We start from the raw sequence: 13880 nt of genomic DNA, 5'->3' as shown, positions 1-13880 counted from the left end.
TATATATTATTATTATTATTATTATTATAATAATAATAATAATAATAATATTAACAACTCCACTACTATGTGTTGATAATATCATATGAGTATATTAGGTGAGTTCATTATTATTAACAACTGCTACTACTACTACTGTGTGTTGATAATATCGTATGAGTATATTACGTGAGTTCATTATTATTATTATTATTATTATTATTATTATTATTATTATTATTATTAGTAGTAGTAGTAGTAGTAGTAGTAGATTATTAAATTAGGTAATATTTTGAACTACAATTAATAACTTCTTTAATAATTAATGCAAATAGAATTTGTTGCCAAGTGGCTTGTTCATGTTACGTCACTTGACTTAATATTAAGATAGACTACTCTTTTATATATATATATATAATATAGCTATATGATAAATGATAATATTTGAATTGCAAATTCTAATTTTCTTATAAGGGATAATATTATATAAATATTTTTGTCATATAACATAATTTCTTTTATGGTAATGTTTGAAGTGCAAATATTCTAATGTCCATATAAAGAATAAATAATATTTTATAATTATATGACATTATTCCTTATATGGTAATACTTGAACTGCATTTAATAGTTTTTGTTAGAAATTAATCAAATAGGATTTGTTGCTCGTGGCTTGGTCATATTATGCCACTTGGCTTAATATTAAGCTAGACTACCCTCCTTTTATTATAATATAGATATTATTATTATTATTATTATTATGTGATAAATGCTAATATTTGAATTGCAAATTCTAATTTTCTTGTAAGGGATAATATTATATAAATATTTTTTTCATATAACATAATTTCTTTTATGGTAATATTTGAAGTGCAAATATTCTAATGTCCATATAAAGAATAATTATTATTTTTAAATTATATGACATTATTCCTTATAGGGTAATACTTGAACTACAATTAATAATTTCTTTTATAATTAATGCAAATAGAATTTGTTGTCAAGTGGCTTGTTCATATTACGCCACTTGGCTTAATATTAAGCTAGACTACTCTACTTTTATATATATATATATATGCCCTTTGACACTATGGATACACTGAAAAAGTACCTTAGGCAGTTTAATGTATTGAGGAACCTTACTTAGGTTAGTGATTAAGCCAGGTATGGAATCTAGAAGCAGGACGGAGCTAGAATTTTGAGTTTATGAATTTTGAATTTATAAAACACACTTTATTGATTTCTTGATAAATTATTTATATATGTTAAGTGAATTTTAAACTACCCTCCCTGCCTAGGATGTGCAGGAGTAGATGGTCATTTAAAGACCAAAAGTTAGAAAAATAGTCATCAGCATGACAAGAAACTGTAAAATGTTCATTTAATAGACATTAGCCACTAGAATCCCGAGCCAATTTGTTTTATAATAAGAAATGAAATGTCTGATTTGTTCTTTCACCTAAGCCTGCCGACCGGTCCGGTTTTACCGGTTAAACTGGAACTAGAACCGGTGGAACCGGTTTATCGGTTACGGTTAACCGGTGAAATATTACTGGTCCGGTTTTGTATTTTTGGAACCGGCTAATCGGTAAACCGGAACCGGACCGGTTAAACTGGTCAAAAAAGATTTTTTTTAAAAATAGTAGCCGTTATTTGAGTGGGCTGTACCGTTGGGCAACAGACCATTTTCCAAAAATGGTCGTTGCCAATGGCTCCAAAGTCCCCTTTTGGCCCCCCAACCCCCCCCCCCCCCCCCCCAAACTTTTTTTTTACACTTTAACCCATCCCTCACCCCCTATATAAACCCCTCTCCATTTTCAATTTTAATCCACACTAATTCACTCTTCTCTTTCTCTCAATTATAGCTACTTTGCAACAATTAGCCACTTTAAATTTCTCTCAATTAAATATTATAAAGTTTTATTCTAGTTTCAATTATTAATTTTGCAATTATAATATTGTTGGTGGAGTTGGTGATTTTCCAACAATCCGAAGTAGCTCCAAAGCTTTGGTGGATTTGCAATTCTAGCCGCCTTCACTTTGTTGGAAATTAGTTCGGCAATTTGGTACCTTCGTTCCAACTCTATCTTTATTTTCCGCTATTTAATTTACGCAATTTAATTCTAGCAATCTAATTTGTTGCAATTTTTTTTTTTTTTTTGTGATTTATTTGAGTGTGATTTAAATTAATTATATTTAATAATGGCAAAGAGATTTAGACGTGATGCCGGTAGTAGTGGTATTGTTAGGGGTGGGTTTAATGAGAAAACATTTGTGAACGAAACACCTAATTTAGGTATTGATATTGGTGGAAATAATCCACTTTTAGATCATGAGGCAATGCAACAACATTATACCGACACTTCTAATGAAATTGATGGTGATGAAACACAAGCCCCCAAAAATCCCATAGGAGATACAGATCCTGCACAATCACATACACAAGACAAACCGCCAAGAACTCGTAAGCCAACCTCTAAAATTTGGAAATTTATGACTAAGAATGAGGAAAGACAAATAGCTAAATGTAATTTATGTAAACAAGAATTTCCTTTTAGGCAATAAACTAGTAAGGATGATGGAATGGGTACACTAACGGGTCATATGAAAGCTAAACATAAGGATGTTTGGGGAGAGCAAACGGGTTCAAATGTGGGGGGTATTCAAAAGACGATAGACCCACGAACCAGTAAAATTTTTTGCTATGACAAGAAAAAAGAACGTGTAGCAATAGCTAAAATGGTTGCTTTTGAGGCTCTACCATTTTCCTTTCCTTCGGGTTTGAGGTTTGTTACTTATATTCAACGTTGTTATAATCCGTTATTTGAGGGTATTCCTAGAAGTACTTGTAGAGCGGATGCTATAAATTTGTATAAAAAAATATAGATTTTATTTGCGCCATGTATTTAATTCTTTAAATTGTAGTGTTTCTCTTACCGCCGATTTGGGTCTTAGTCTTAACAAGTTAGATTTTTTTGTTATTACATGTCATTGGGTTGATGATAACTGGGTGATGCAAAAAAGAATTATAGCTTTTTTATATGATGAAGGGAAAAGTCGTCACGATGAATTTTTTTTAGCGGATTCAATGTCTACTATTATGAGATTTTTTAACATTTATAGAAAAACATTTTGTATTTCTTTAGATAATGCTTCTAATAATACAAAGGAGATTAGTCTTTTAAAAAGGGAATTAAACCCTCCGCTAAAAAATATTTTTCATGTGAGATGTAGTTGTCACATTTTAAACTTGATTGTTAAAGATGGCCTTGAGTGTTTTGAAGATTCTATTCAAAAAGTTATAAATGCGGTTGCATTTCTTTTTTGTAATGCTAATAGGGCAAAACTGAGAGATTTTAAGAATTCTTGTGTGAAAAATGGCCTTAGACCTAGGAAAATTCAAGTAGAAGTTGACACTAGGTGAAACTACACTTACATTATGTTACAATAAGCATATGATTATAGGATTCCCATACAACAAGTTCACAACCATTTTAATACGGATAGTGATGATTGGTTAAATATTACCGATTGGGAAGATGTTAAGGAATGTGTTGAACTTTTACAAATTTTTTATAATGCAACTCTTGCTTTTTCTAGACAATTCTATCCCACGGTAACCGGAATTTTAGCTTACTTAGCGGAAATAGCTAGAGTTTTACAAGAGTATAAAAATAAATCCGGTTATCAAACGGCTATTTTTAATATGACAACAAAATTTAAGAAGTATTTTTTTCCCATCCCAACTTTATTTATATTGGGTTCTCTTTTAAATCCCTGTTTAAAAATGTGTTATACTAGAGCATTGGTTGGTCAAATTTATACCTTTTTAGAAATTGAAGAGGAAGTTGAACCATCTTTAATTGAAGCCGAGCTCGCGATTGATGCCGAGTTTAGAAAACTTTTTAGTCATTATTCTAATTTGGAAGAAAATGCTACACCCGTTGCTCCACGCCCTACTACTTTTCAAAGTAGCAAAAAGGGCTTGTCGGGTTTGTCGCATTTAAAACTTTTACATTCACATCCAACTCCTTCTCATAATGCAAACTTTGATGAATATCACTTTTATTTGATGCAGCCAAATGTGAATATCAACCAACTAGATCATTTGGACGTCTTAGCATGGTGAAAGAGATACAAGGCGAGTTATCCGATACTTTCAAGAATGACTCGAGATATCCTTACGGTTCAAATATCAACCGTGGCTTTGGAGAGTGCATTTAGCCAAGGAAGACAACAAATTGGAGACCATAGACACTCATTATCCGGATTTAGCTTGCAAGTACTAGTGTGCATTCGCGATTGGATTAGATCGGAGCGACGCAACCAAAACTTAGAAGCGGTGGAAGGCGAAGAGGAAGAGATTGAAGATTTGATAGCAAGTGGAGTGGACCAAATGGAAGACTTTGAAGATATCTCCATGACCGAATATGATATGACGGATATTAGCCAAATGATTAACACTTTTTGATTTTATTATTCTACTATTTCTTTGCAACTCATGTATTATTTGCAAGTTAAAAAAAATTACAACTTGCAAATAAATGTTATCCATGAATGAATAAAATATATGGCTCATTGAGCTTTCTTCTATTTACTTGTGTTCATATTTTTACTTATATTAAGTTAGGAATATACCTAAAATATACTAAGAATATACTTATAATATACATCTACTTAAATTAAAAACTAGAAAGTTATTATATACTTGAAAAATAACTAAAATATACTTATAATATAAATATACTTAATTTATACAATAGAAATTTATAAACTTAGAAAAAACTTAAGTTATAAATAACTTAAGTTATAATACATATAACTTAAACATATATAAGAACTTTTAACTATATAGAGTATGCATATAACTTATATATATATATATATATATATATATATAGGGCAGCCCGGTGCACTAAGCTCCCGCTATGCGCGGGGTATTGATATATATAAATATATTCTTAGTATATTTTAGGTATGTGTAGTATAACTTAAGCATATAACTTTATATATATATACATATATGCTGTTAGTTAGTAAATATATAAATTTTACTTATAAACTTATATAACATATATAAATATACCTACAATATACTACTACATACTATAATATATATATATATATATACTATACCAAAAAAAAAAAAAATAAGAGTTTTCTAATGTTTTGGACCGATCCGGTTCCGGTTTCCATGTTTGGAACTGATAAACCGAAACCGGTGGCCGATTCCGGTTTTTAGATCGGAAACCGGCCGGTTCCGATTGAACTGGTTATCAGGCTTACTTTCACCTCGTTGAATCATTATTGTCCGCCAAATAGAGCTTGGCCATGAATAGGCTATAAATGTCTAGTGAAGCTGATTCCCGGAAATTCCAGTGACAAAGTCAAACTTAGACCGGCCTGCTCCTACAACAAGGTTTACACATAGGATAACTGCTTTCTTTATCCGGTTTGACTTTAGTCCATCTAGCACCTTTTAGTCATCTCATGGAGGAAAAAAAACAAAATGTGAAAAACAAAATGTAGTTGTCCTTTTCGCAGCCTTGACGCATTCATTTACCCTTTTTTTCAACTACTTGGCTTTAAGAGAAGCTCGGTAGCTCTGTAATCTGTCAAGGAGGTAGATTTTGCTCTCTCTCTTCTCATTGTAAGATGGAAACAAGAGAGGCCAACCAGAGTGGAACTCAAAGGACAGGGCTGAGAATCGGTAATCGATCCGAAGATCCATTCACCGCCGTACATAAAGGCATAATTATCATGAACTAACCACTAATTATTAGAAGCTCAGACGTAAATTATAACAATTACACAAATCACAGTTTTGAATATAAGCCAGATGTTTAATCACAAGATGAACTGGAGGTCACATATTAGGTTAAAGTGAATCTATGTTACTAAAATGGGGAGTTGATTTCTGAGATGGTCACTAAAAATAATATAGTAGTAGTTATTATCTCAGAAAGTCACTCCCTTAGATGAATGAAATTGGTGACTTTCTGAGATAATAATCATCAGTTGAGTGACCATAACCCTTAAAAGGGGCTTTGGGGGTTTTCATAAAACACTTATTTTCAGTTCATCTCATCTTGTTTTGCAGCACATTTTGGATGAAGCCCATAATTACAATGTTTGCAGAAGAACGACCACCCGTACCCCAGCTCCTTGCACCCACTGCAAAGATACACTTGCTGGTGTATTAATGCAAGTTCATGCTCATTGTGATCAATTTCATCTCTGCTTTTCTTAGGCCAACCCATTGTATTCTTGTCGAGTTGTTGCTGCAAATTCTTTATGTGTTCTTCCGTAAACGGATATGCTCCTGCACCGTGCATCTCTAGCAGATGCCTTACTTGTGTATTTACAGTGCAGCCACTAGGACTTATGGCTATGGCCACTGGAATGCCAACAATGTTGAATCTGCCTGAAAGAAACGCCTTCCTTTCATCGTCGAAAGGGAGTGCTAACCAAGGCATACTTGAAAAGAAGTCATTAAAGGAAGGTTCATCTTGATCACTAGAGATGAAAATCACTTCGAATGTTTCATCTTTCTTCTTGATTTCTTGGTATGCAGTTACGAATTTGGGTAGAAATTCTCGACTTGGGAGACTCCAACTTGCTGCAAAATACAGTATAATGTTGTTCCCTACTAGATTGCACACAGGAACCTAAACAAGTACAAGGAAAAATAACATGATTAATGAAATGAATCCACATTTTCAGTAACTCATTTAAAGTCATACTAGCCTGTTTGAGCAAACTTCTAAAATCTGCTTAAAAGTTCTTTTGTCAAAAGTGTTTTTAGAAAAAGTATTTTTGGAGAGTAGCAGTTTCTATTTGGATATCCAATTTGAAAAGCACTTTTGCCAATATTAGAACAATACTTTGTGCATCGTCAATGTTCGAAGATGCTTTTGAAAAAAGCTATGTTTTTTAGCTTTTGTAAATCAACTTTTGTTGTTAGTCAAAAATACTTATGTTTTGCCTAAAAGCTTGACCAAGCACCTCAACTTTCTAAAACAAGCTCTTTTGTCTTCCTAGAAGCTTGGCCAAACAAGCTAAACTTACCTTTAAACCACCATTTGAAATGACAAAATTTCGATCTGCAGTAACAAGAATGGACTCTAATGTTTGTGCTTCGAGTTTCTTCTTCTTTAGATTAGCCAAAGTAACAAGCTTTTCTTGTGTGAAAGGAAAGGCTTCATCACCATATTCTTCGACAAATTTAACTGCATTTTTCTGCAGAGTCTTCCCATCAGGACTTATTATGACAAGCTGTGGTAGGAGTTTATGCTCAAAGTACCGAACCAGCCTCTCACAGTTCTTATCATTGAAAGGTAAAGCCAACCATGGCATTCTTCCAAAGCTTTCCTTAAAATCCTCATATTTTTCATCCAGAGAAATCAGCACAATTTCAAAGTTCTTTCTTTTAAGATTTTCGTATACCTCTTTTAACTTCAAGGTGAAATTCTTGCACTCCCTATGACTACTCATTGCAAAATATAGGCAAACTGTTTTCCGTTCAAGCTCAGACACAGAAATCTGAAAACAAACACATCGAGAGTAAGCACAAAAACTTGTAATGCATAGAGATGATCAAACTCAAGGACAATTATTACCTTGTTCCCATCATTTGAGATCAAAAAATCGCGGGATCCATAGACTAAAAGAGACGTCAAAGACTGATTTTCTTTGGCCCTCTCTTCTTCCAACCTCAAGTAATTAACTCTTTCTGATGTAAATGGATAGGCTTCAGGACCAAAGTGTTCGATAAATTTAATGCCCTCGTTGCCCAAAACTTTGCCTGTCCCATCAAGAAACACAAGATGTGGAATTACCCTTACTTTGAACAACTGTTTTAAGTTCTTACGCGCCTCAGCATCAGAAAATGGAACAGCAAGCCATGGCATTTTTCCTAAGTATTCAATAAACGACTTTTCATCTTTATCAGATGAAACAAACACTATTTCAGAGTAACCTTTAGGATAAATATCCTCATAAGTTTCCACCAACTTTGGTGTAAACTGGCGACATGGACCACACCACGAACCGCAGAAATACAAGCCCACAATCTTTTCTTTTAAGCTATTAATCTTAACCTACAAAACAAGTATAAAAGCAGTGATCCAGTTGGTTTTGGTTCAATCTTTCTTATTCTTAATAAGACTATAGAGGAAGTATATATGCAAAGTCAAGAATTCTATAGAAATAAACTTATACATACCTGTTCGCCGTTTCTACGTATTAGAAAGTCTCTTTCCTTTGAAGACAGTACAATTGTGAGATCATTAGCAGAACTTTCTTGATCAATTGCCATAGCCATCAGTTACTGATTCCTGTAGCTTTCAAAAATGACAATATTCAACATGTTTCATTTGATTTGTATACAGTTTGATTCTCTCTTAAAGGAAATGGATAACCTTATCAGGGACAGTGAGCACTTGCCGGTCAATTTCATCTGAACTTTCAACCTGGCCGGCCCTGTCACAAATACATATTAAATTGTTTATAAGATCATCAATTGAATAAGTTAGTCCTCTCAAATGGTTTTTAATTGCCTTATTGTGAGTCATGTGAACATGGATTAGAAGGCATTACCTGCCTAGACCAAACTTTGAATGGCATTTTATTTCAATGTGTTACCATATTATAATCAGGTCCGCTATATATATACACAACAGTGACAAATGAAATGGTATATTATTATTTAGACGGAAAGTGGAATCTTGATTCCTCTCCACTTAAAAGATTCCTCAAATATGCTTCTTTGTCTCTACTGAGAAAAGCTATATCCTTTGCCGGCTTCTCCAAACAACCTTATTAAAATTCCATGTATAGAAACACATTTCTCTTTATTTCTTTATCATTTTGAGAGGTGATCTCATAAAAAATGCTAAAATTTGTTACAACTAGTACTTTATATAACGGCTAAACCCCCAAAACCATACTACGTACTAGCTAATGTTCAAAGGATTCGTTTAACCCTTGTGAGTTTGCTAATACTACTAAATTACAGCTCATTATACTAGATTTTAACTAATTTTTCATAATCATTTGAAGGAGAAAGGTAAAACTTTAACTTGCATAACGAGCTGCAGATGGAAATAACTCAAAGGGTCACTCAACTATCTACAATATAATATGTACATTATATATGCTCGAAAACTATGTTCAATTATTTAGGCATAATACATAATAAGCTTTTAAACTTAGCCTCATATTTTAAGTATGCCCTCAAACTTAGCCTCATTTTTTAAGTATGCCCTCCAACTTTGGTGTGCACAAGTAAGCACCTCAACTTGTAAAACGTTGAACACGTAAACACAAATGTTGCCGTGGCACTGACGTGACACATAAATTTTGGAGGTGTCTAGATGATCGTTTTGTAAGTTAAAGTGTTCAACTGATAAAGTGGAGACAAGTTGATGTGCCTACTTGTGCACATTCAAAGTTGAAGGGCATATTTAAGAAATGAGACCAAGTTTGAGGGTCTGTTTATGTATTATGCCATTATTTTATTATTACACCATAATATGTGCTTGAAATTATTTTTTACTTTATGAATAAAATTTATTTGTTCTTATAATTAAGTTCATAATATAGATTAAAAAGAGAAATACATATTATATATTAAAAAAGCAAAAAAGGACAAAGATTGATAATTTAGAGACTAAAATAGATATGTGGCCGATTGAGTGACCTTCTGAGTGTTATAGGCATTGTTAAGTGACTTTTTATGTTATACACAAAAGAAACATGACTTTACTAGATATTATCGGATAGTTGAGTGACCATTTGGGTAATGAACCCAAACTAATTGATGTTAAATTATTTTCATCATTTTCAAATACAAGGGAGCGGGCACTGCTCTCAGCCTATCGTAACAATGAATGAGAACTCCCCATACCGAAAAACAAATTTACCTTATTTCTAGAACGGAATATAGATATTGGAGTCCAGATAACTGACATCATTTTAATGTCAATCATCTCATTCTAACACTTTTTGTCAAGATTTGGAGGGAGTTGGGAGCATTTGGACTGTAGTAAACAAAAGAATTATCTTTATTTTACAATATATGATTGCCTTATGTTACTATAAAACATAGTCATAAAGCAAGATTATAACCCATGAACCCATTCTCACAAATTAACCTTCGTAACAAATTTCACCACCATAAAACCATTCCTCATTTGGTTTATGTCCCTATTTGCCTTGCTCCGTGTTATACATCCTTAGGATCCATGTTGTTTTCCTTTTCCCAGCATGCTATACTAGAGATTTTTCGTTTAAAAGTATTTTTGTCCAAGCGTTAAAGAGCGGCTAAAAATTGAATAATATTATGATCGTGACTAAAGCTTTGATTTAACAGTCCAAAAAGTTGCTATTTGTCCATGTCTCCCCCATCTTAGCAAAATGGATCTACATTAAACAAGAAACGTCCAGAAAACGCCTAATTTAGTTTACTCTCATTGAAGACTAAAAAATGGCTCTGTTTCTAAGAATTAATTCCAGCATTAATTTGTTAAAGACAAATTCTGTTGGTAATTAACACACTTTGGGAAGTTCAACAAAAAGTCCTTTGAAGAACTCAAGAAAAGTGCCTATTGGTTTTCTTCCTATTTAATTAATTTTGGTGCATTAACATCCACTGCTACTAGCAAGACAACTATTTATAGATCTCTCAATTCATGCTCAACCAAAAAAGAATTGCAAAATATTTCTGGGTAGAAGTATGAGGCGAGGCAAGGTAGTTAGTCATTTGAGGAAGCCTACCATTATTGTTGACTTACCAAAGTACATGCTACATAGAATACTAGACAACATGCCCATTCAAGATGCTGCGACAACTAGGATCTTATCAAAGCAATGGTCGCAGTTATGGTCCACACAACCACATCTTGTGTTTGGTCCCCGATTTTTTCTCTATCTTTTGCTTCAAGCGTAATTCATAAAATTCTCATGCAACATAATGGACCTATTTTCGGATTCCATCTGATCTCAAACACACAAAAGCTAACTGATAGAAACCAAGCGTCTACCAAACAGTATAGAGAACCAGGTTCTCTATCTGTTTCCTGAAGTAAACAAATAGAAAGTAAATAAGACAAGATATTTACGTGAAAAACTCCTTGCTCAAGGGATTAAAAACCACGACCTATCAGACTAGGATTTCAACTTCACTAAACTGAGCAACTTAAAGATTACAACCTCTTAATTCCTCACCCCTTACAATAACTCTATTGTAAGCTACAACCCTTGACTAACTCTAGCCAAGCAACCAAACTAAACTTGACTAACTCTAGCCAAGCACCCAAACACACCTTGACTAACTATAGCCAAGAAACCATAATATCAAAGGTTGAAACCTTCCTACAATGACACTTCTCGAAAGTAGAGTAGGATTACAAATGAAGAACGACATGACAAAGACATAACAAACCTAGGACTTAAAACATCTTCAGTTGTTGGGATCTGATCCTTGGATTTGTTGAAGTTTTGTTCTTGAGAGCACCTAGAGAGCAGTGGTGGCTACACTTGGAAGAATGTGATTTTTCAGACTTGTGTTAGGTTAAGCATTGTAACATGTTGTATATATATTGGGGAGCATGTCACCATGGATAGGGACATTTCATCTTTTGGTATTGGCTTTTAGCTGCAGGTTTGGCCTCTAACAAAATGCAACTGTGCTGCTGCGGGTCTGTCAGTCGGCACAGTAACAGTACCGCAGCTTTACAGCTGTAGTGCGTTGACTGTACGACACTCAGCTGACCTGATCGAGTAACTGGTCCCTCAAATGTTTGTCAAATCATCAAAACACAAAATGGTATAACTTATCAATTTCCCCCTTTTTGATGATGACAAACCCATAAATAAAATTCCCACCAAGAACCAGGTTCCCTACTTGTTCCCCCTGTGAATTAGACTTAAACAACATGTTGGCATCCATTTCCTTAAACTTTCAGCATCAACATATCAATTTACCCCCTAGAAAACTTCCCCCTTTTGGCATCATTGAAAAGAGTTATAAAAGCGGCACAAGCACAAAGAAGTTCAGTGACATTAACTCATGGCCACTTGGGCAACACAACATAAGCAAAAACAAGAACAACAGATAAAAAGCATTGCAAAAACCAAAGTAATTTCTCATGAAATGTAGTAAAAGTGATAATATCCAAGACATAGCAGTCAAAACAATACAATTTATGATAATTAAAATCCACAAGTACCAATGTCATCAAAGGGGTAGGAGTAAACAAAAAGGAGTTTAACAGGGGAGGAATGGGCTAAAGGGACATGGAGATTGAGGACAAGTTAGGAAGGAACTGAAGAGCGAAAACCTTGAGGATTTTATCACATCTCTCACTGGCAGCCCTCTGATCCTGGACCATTTGGTCACGGAGCACATCAAGCTTTTGCCTTAACTCAACATTTTCAGCCTTTAACACATCATTAGTAGTCGCCATTTCATTACTGGGATCAGGTTCTTGTGCCTTTGCAGCCAGCTTTGACTTTAGGATGGCATTCTCAGCTTGGAGCCTTTCAATTTCTGCAGTGGCCTGCTCCTGAGCCTCAATCAGGCTAGAAATGGTTGAATTGCTGCCAATAGCCCCTTCTTTTCCAAACACTCACATTCCTCTGAAAGTCCTATGGTGAACATCTGCTTTCTAGTCATAGTGGCCTTTCCAGTCTTAACATAGAAGTGCTCAAAGATGTCAATCAAGAAAAAGCCATATGGGAGACCATGCTTACCCTCTCTAGCATTAACCACTTTGATCATCATGCTCAATCATTAGAGCAGGCAGACTAACAAATTAAAAAGTTGCTAGAGCTTCGAAAAGGACCAGGTCCACAACAGAGGCAATACATCTCCTTTCAGACCTTGGAAGTAACGCTTTGTTAACAAGCTCAAAAAGGAGCTGATACTCAGGCTTGAGCTGCTTCTTATAAAGCCTCTCACCAGTCGTAGAGACTCCCCTTTTGACAATTATATCTTTGAAAGCTTGTGATGCCTTCCCTTAAATTATTTTCAGTCCATCAGTTGGGATCCCAAGAATTTCACCCAACTTTGCTTCGTCTATCTCGATCTCTAACTCATTTACTATCATGACTAAGGTGGAGTCATCAGTGAACATTAAGGAGACGTAGAACTTTGTTACCTCATCCTCAAAGACACTAGGGAGCAGGGGAGGCAAACAGATTCTCCCACTTTTGAAACTCAAAAATCTCCAGCAGCTCCTTCACTCCATATTTTTCAGCAATTTCAGAGTTAAACACTCTGCCCAGTTGCCCAATAGCACCTTTTGCTTTTTCAAATTTTCTTGCCTCTGCAATTCCAACTCCTTAATCGTTTACCTCTTTCTTGAGGAACTAGGTTCCTCACTCTCACTGCGTTTCTTTTTCTTAGAAGAGCCAGACACACTCTTCTCCTTCTCAACCTCTACTTCAGTCTCATCCGCCACAAATTTCATTCCTTTTTATTTTTAGAATTTTTCCTTACTAGTAGAGATGGTTCCACTTCCTCTTCTTTATTAGACACTGTCACCATATCCTCTTCATTCTCAGACCACTCTTCACCAGCCTTCTTCTTTTCTTTCCAATACTTGCCTCACATTTAGCCTTGCTCCTTTGCCTGGTAGTGGTTGGCTTAGAAGCAGTATGCTTTATTACATTAACACCACTCTGTTTAGCACGACCAAAAGTTCTTTTAAAAAATAGTGCTTATAATGATATCATCGTCAGAGTCAACCTCTTGAGAAGGACTGGGGGAACTAGGTTCCTTCTTATGAGAGTGTTCTCGCTAGGGCACAATAATGGGAGACACAGATCCAGGGTCAACAACATTCAAATATTAGAAATACCCAATCCCTTTTCAGACAGGTTTCCATCAAAATCTACAG

At 34.5% G+C, this 13880-nt stretch overlaps 1 protein-coding gene across 1 annotated transcript; it reads right to left on the bottom strand.

Moving 5' to 3' along the window:
• Window positions 1–5196: 5196 nt before the first annotated feature.
• On the bottom strand, window positions 5197–8615 carry LOC132641330 (probable nucleoredoxin 1). Its single transcript, XM_060358277.1, has 5 exons — window positions 8578–8615; window positions 8204–8460; window positions 7599–8078; window positions 7048–7521; window positions 5197–6647 (listed from the first exon to the last, which is right to left on the bottom strand). The coding sequence occupies exons 2-5, from the start codon at window positions 8300–8302 to the stop codon at window positions 6054–6056; spliced, it is 1647 nt and encodes a 548-aa protein (XP_060214260.1). The 5' UTR covers window positions 8303–8460; window positions 8578–8615; the 3' UTR covers window positions 5197–6053.
• Between the last annotated feature and the right edge of the window lie 5265 nt (window positions 8616–13880).

The sequence above is a fragment of the Lycium barbarum genome, chromosome 5, assembly GCF_019175385.1.
Source record: "Lycium barbarum isolate Lr01 chromosome 5, ASM1917538v2, whole genome shotgun sequence".
Lineage (NCBI taxonomy): Eukaryota > Viridiplantae > Streptophyta > Magnoliopsida > Solanales > Solanaceae > Lycium > Lycium barbarum.
The sequence above is the reverse complement of the archived record's forward strand: the minus strand, read 5'-3'. Positions and strand labels throughout refer to the sequence as shown.

What these genes read in the sequence shown, in the direction of transcription:
- LOC132641330 (XM_060358277.1), bottom strand. Translation starts at nt 8,302, where the DNA reads ATGGCTATGGCAATTGATCAAGAAAGTTCTGCTAATGATCTCACAATT. An exon ending in TACGTAGAAACGGCGAACAG is followed by an intron (nt 8,079 to 8,203) that starts GTATGTATAAGT and finishes CTTGTTTTGTAG; the next exon opens with GTTAAGATTAATAGCTTAAA. An exon ending in TTTCAAATGGTGGTTTAAAG is followed by an intron (nt 6,648 to 7,047) that starts GTAAGTTTAGCT and finishes GTACTTGTTTAG; the next exon opens with GTTCCTGTGTGCAATCTAGT.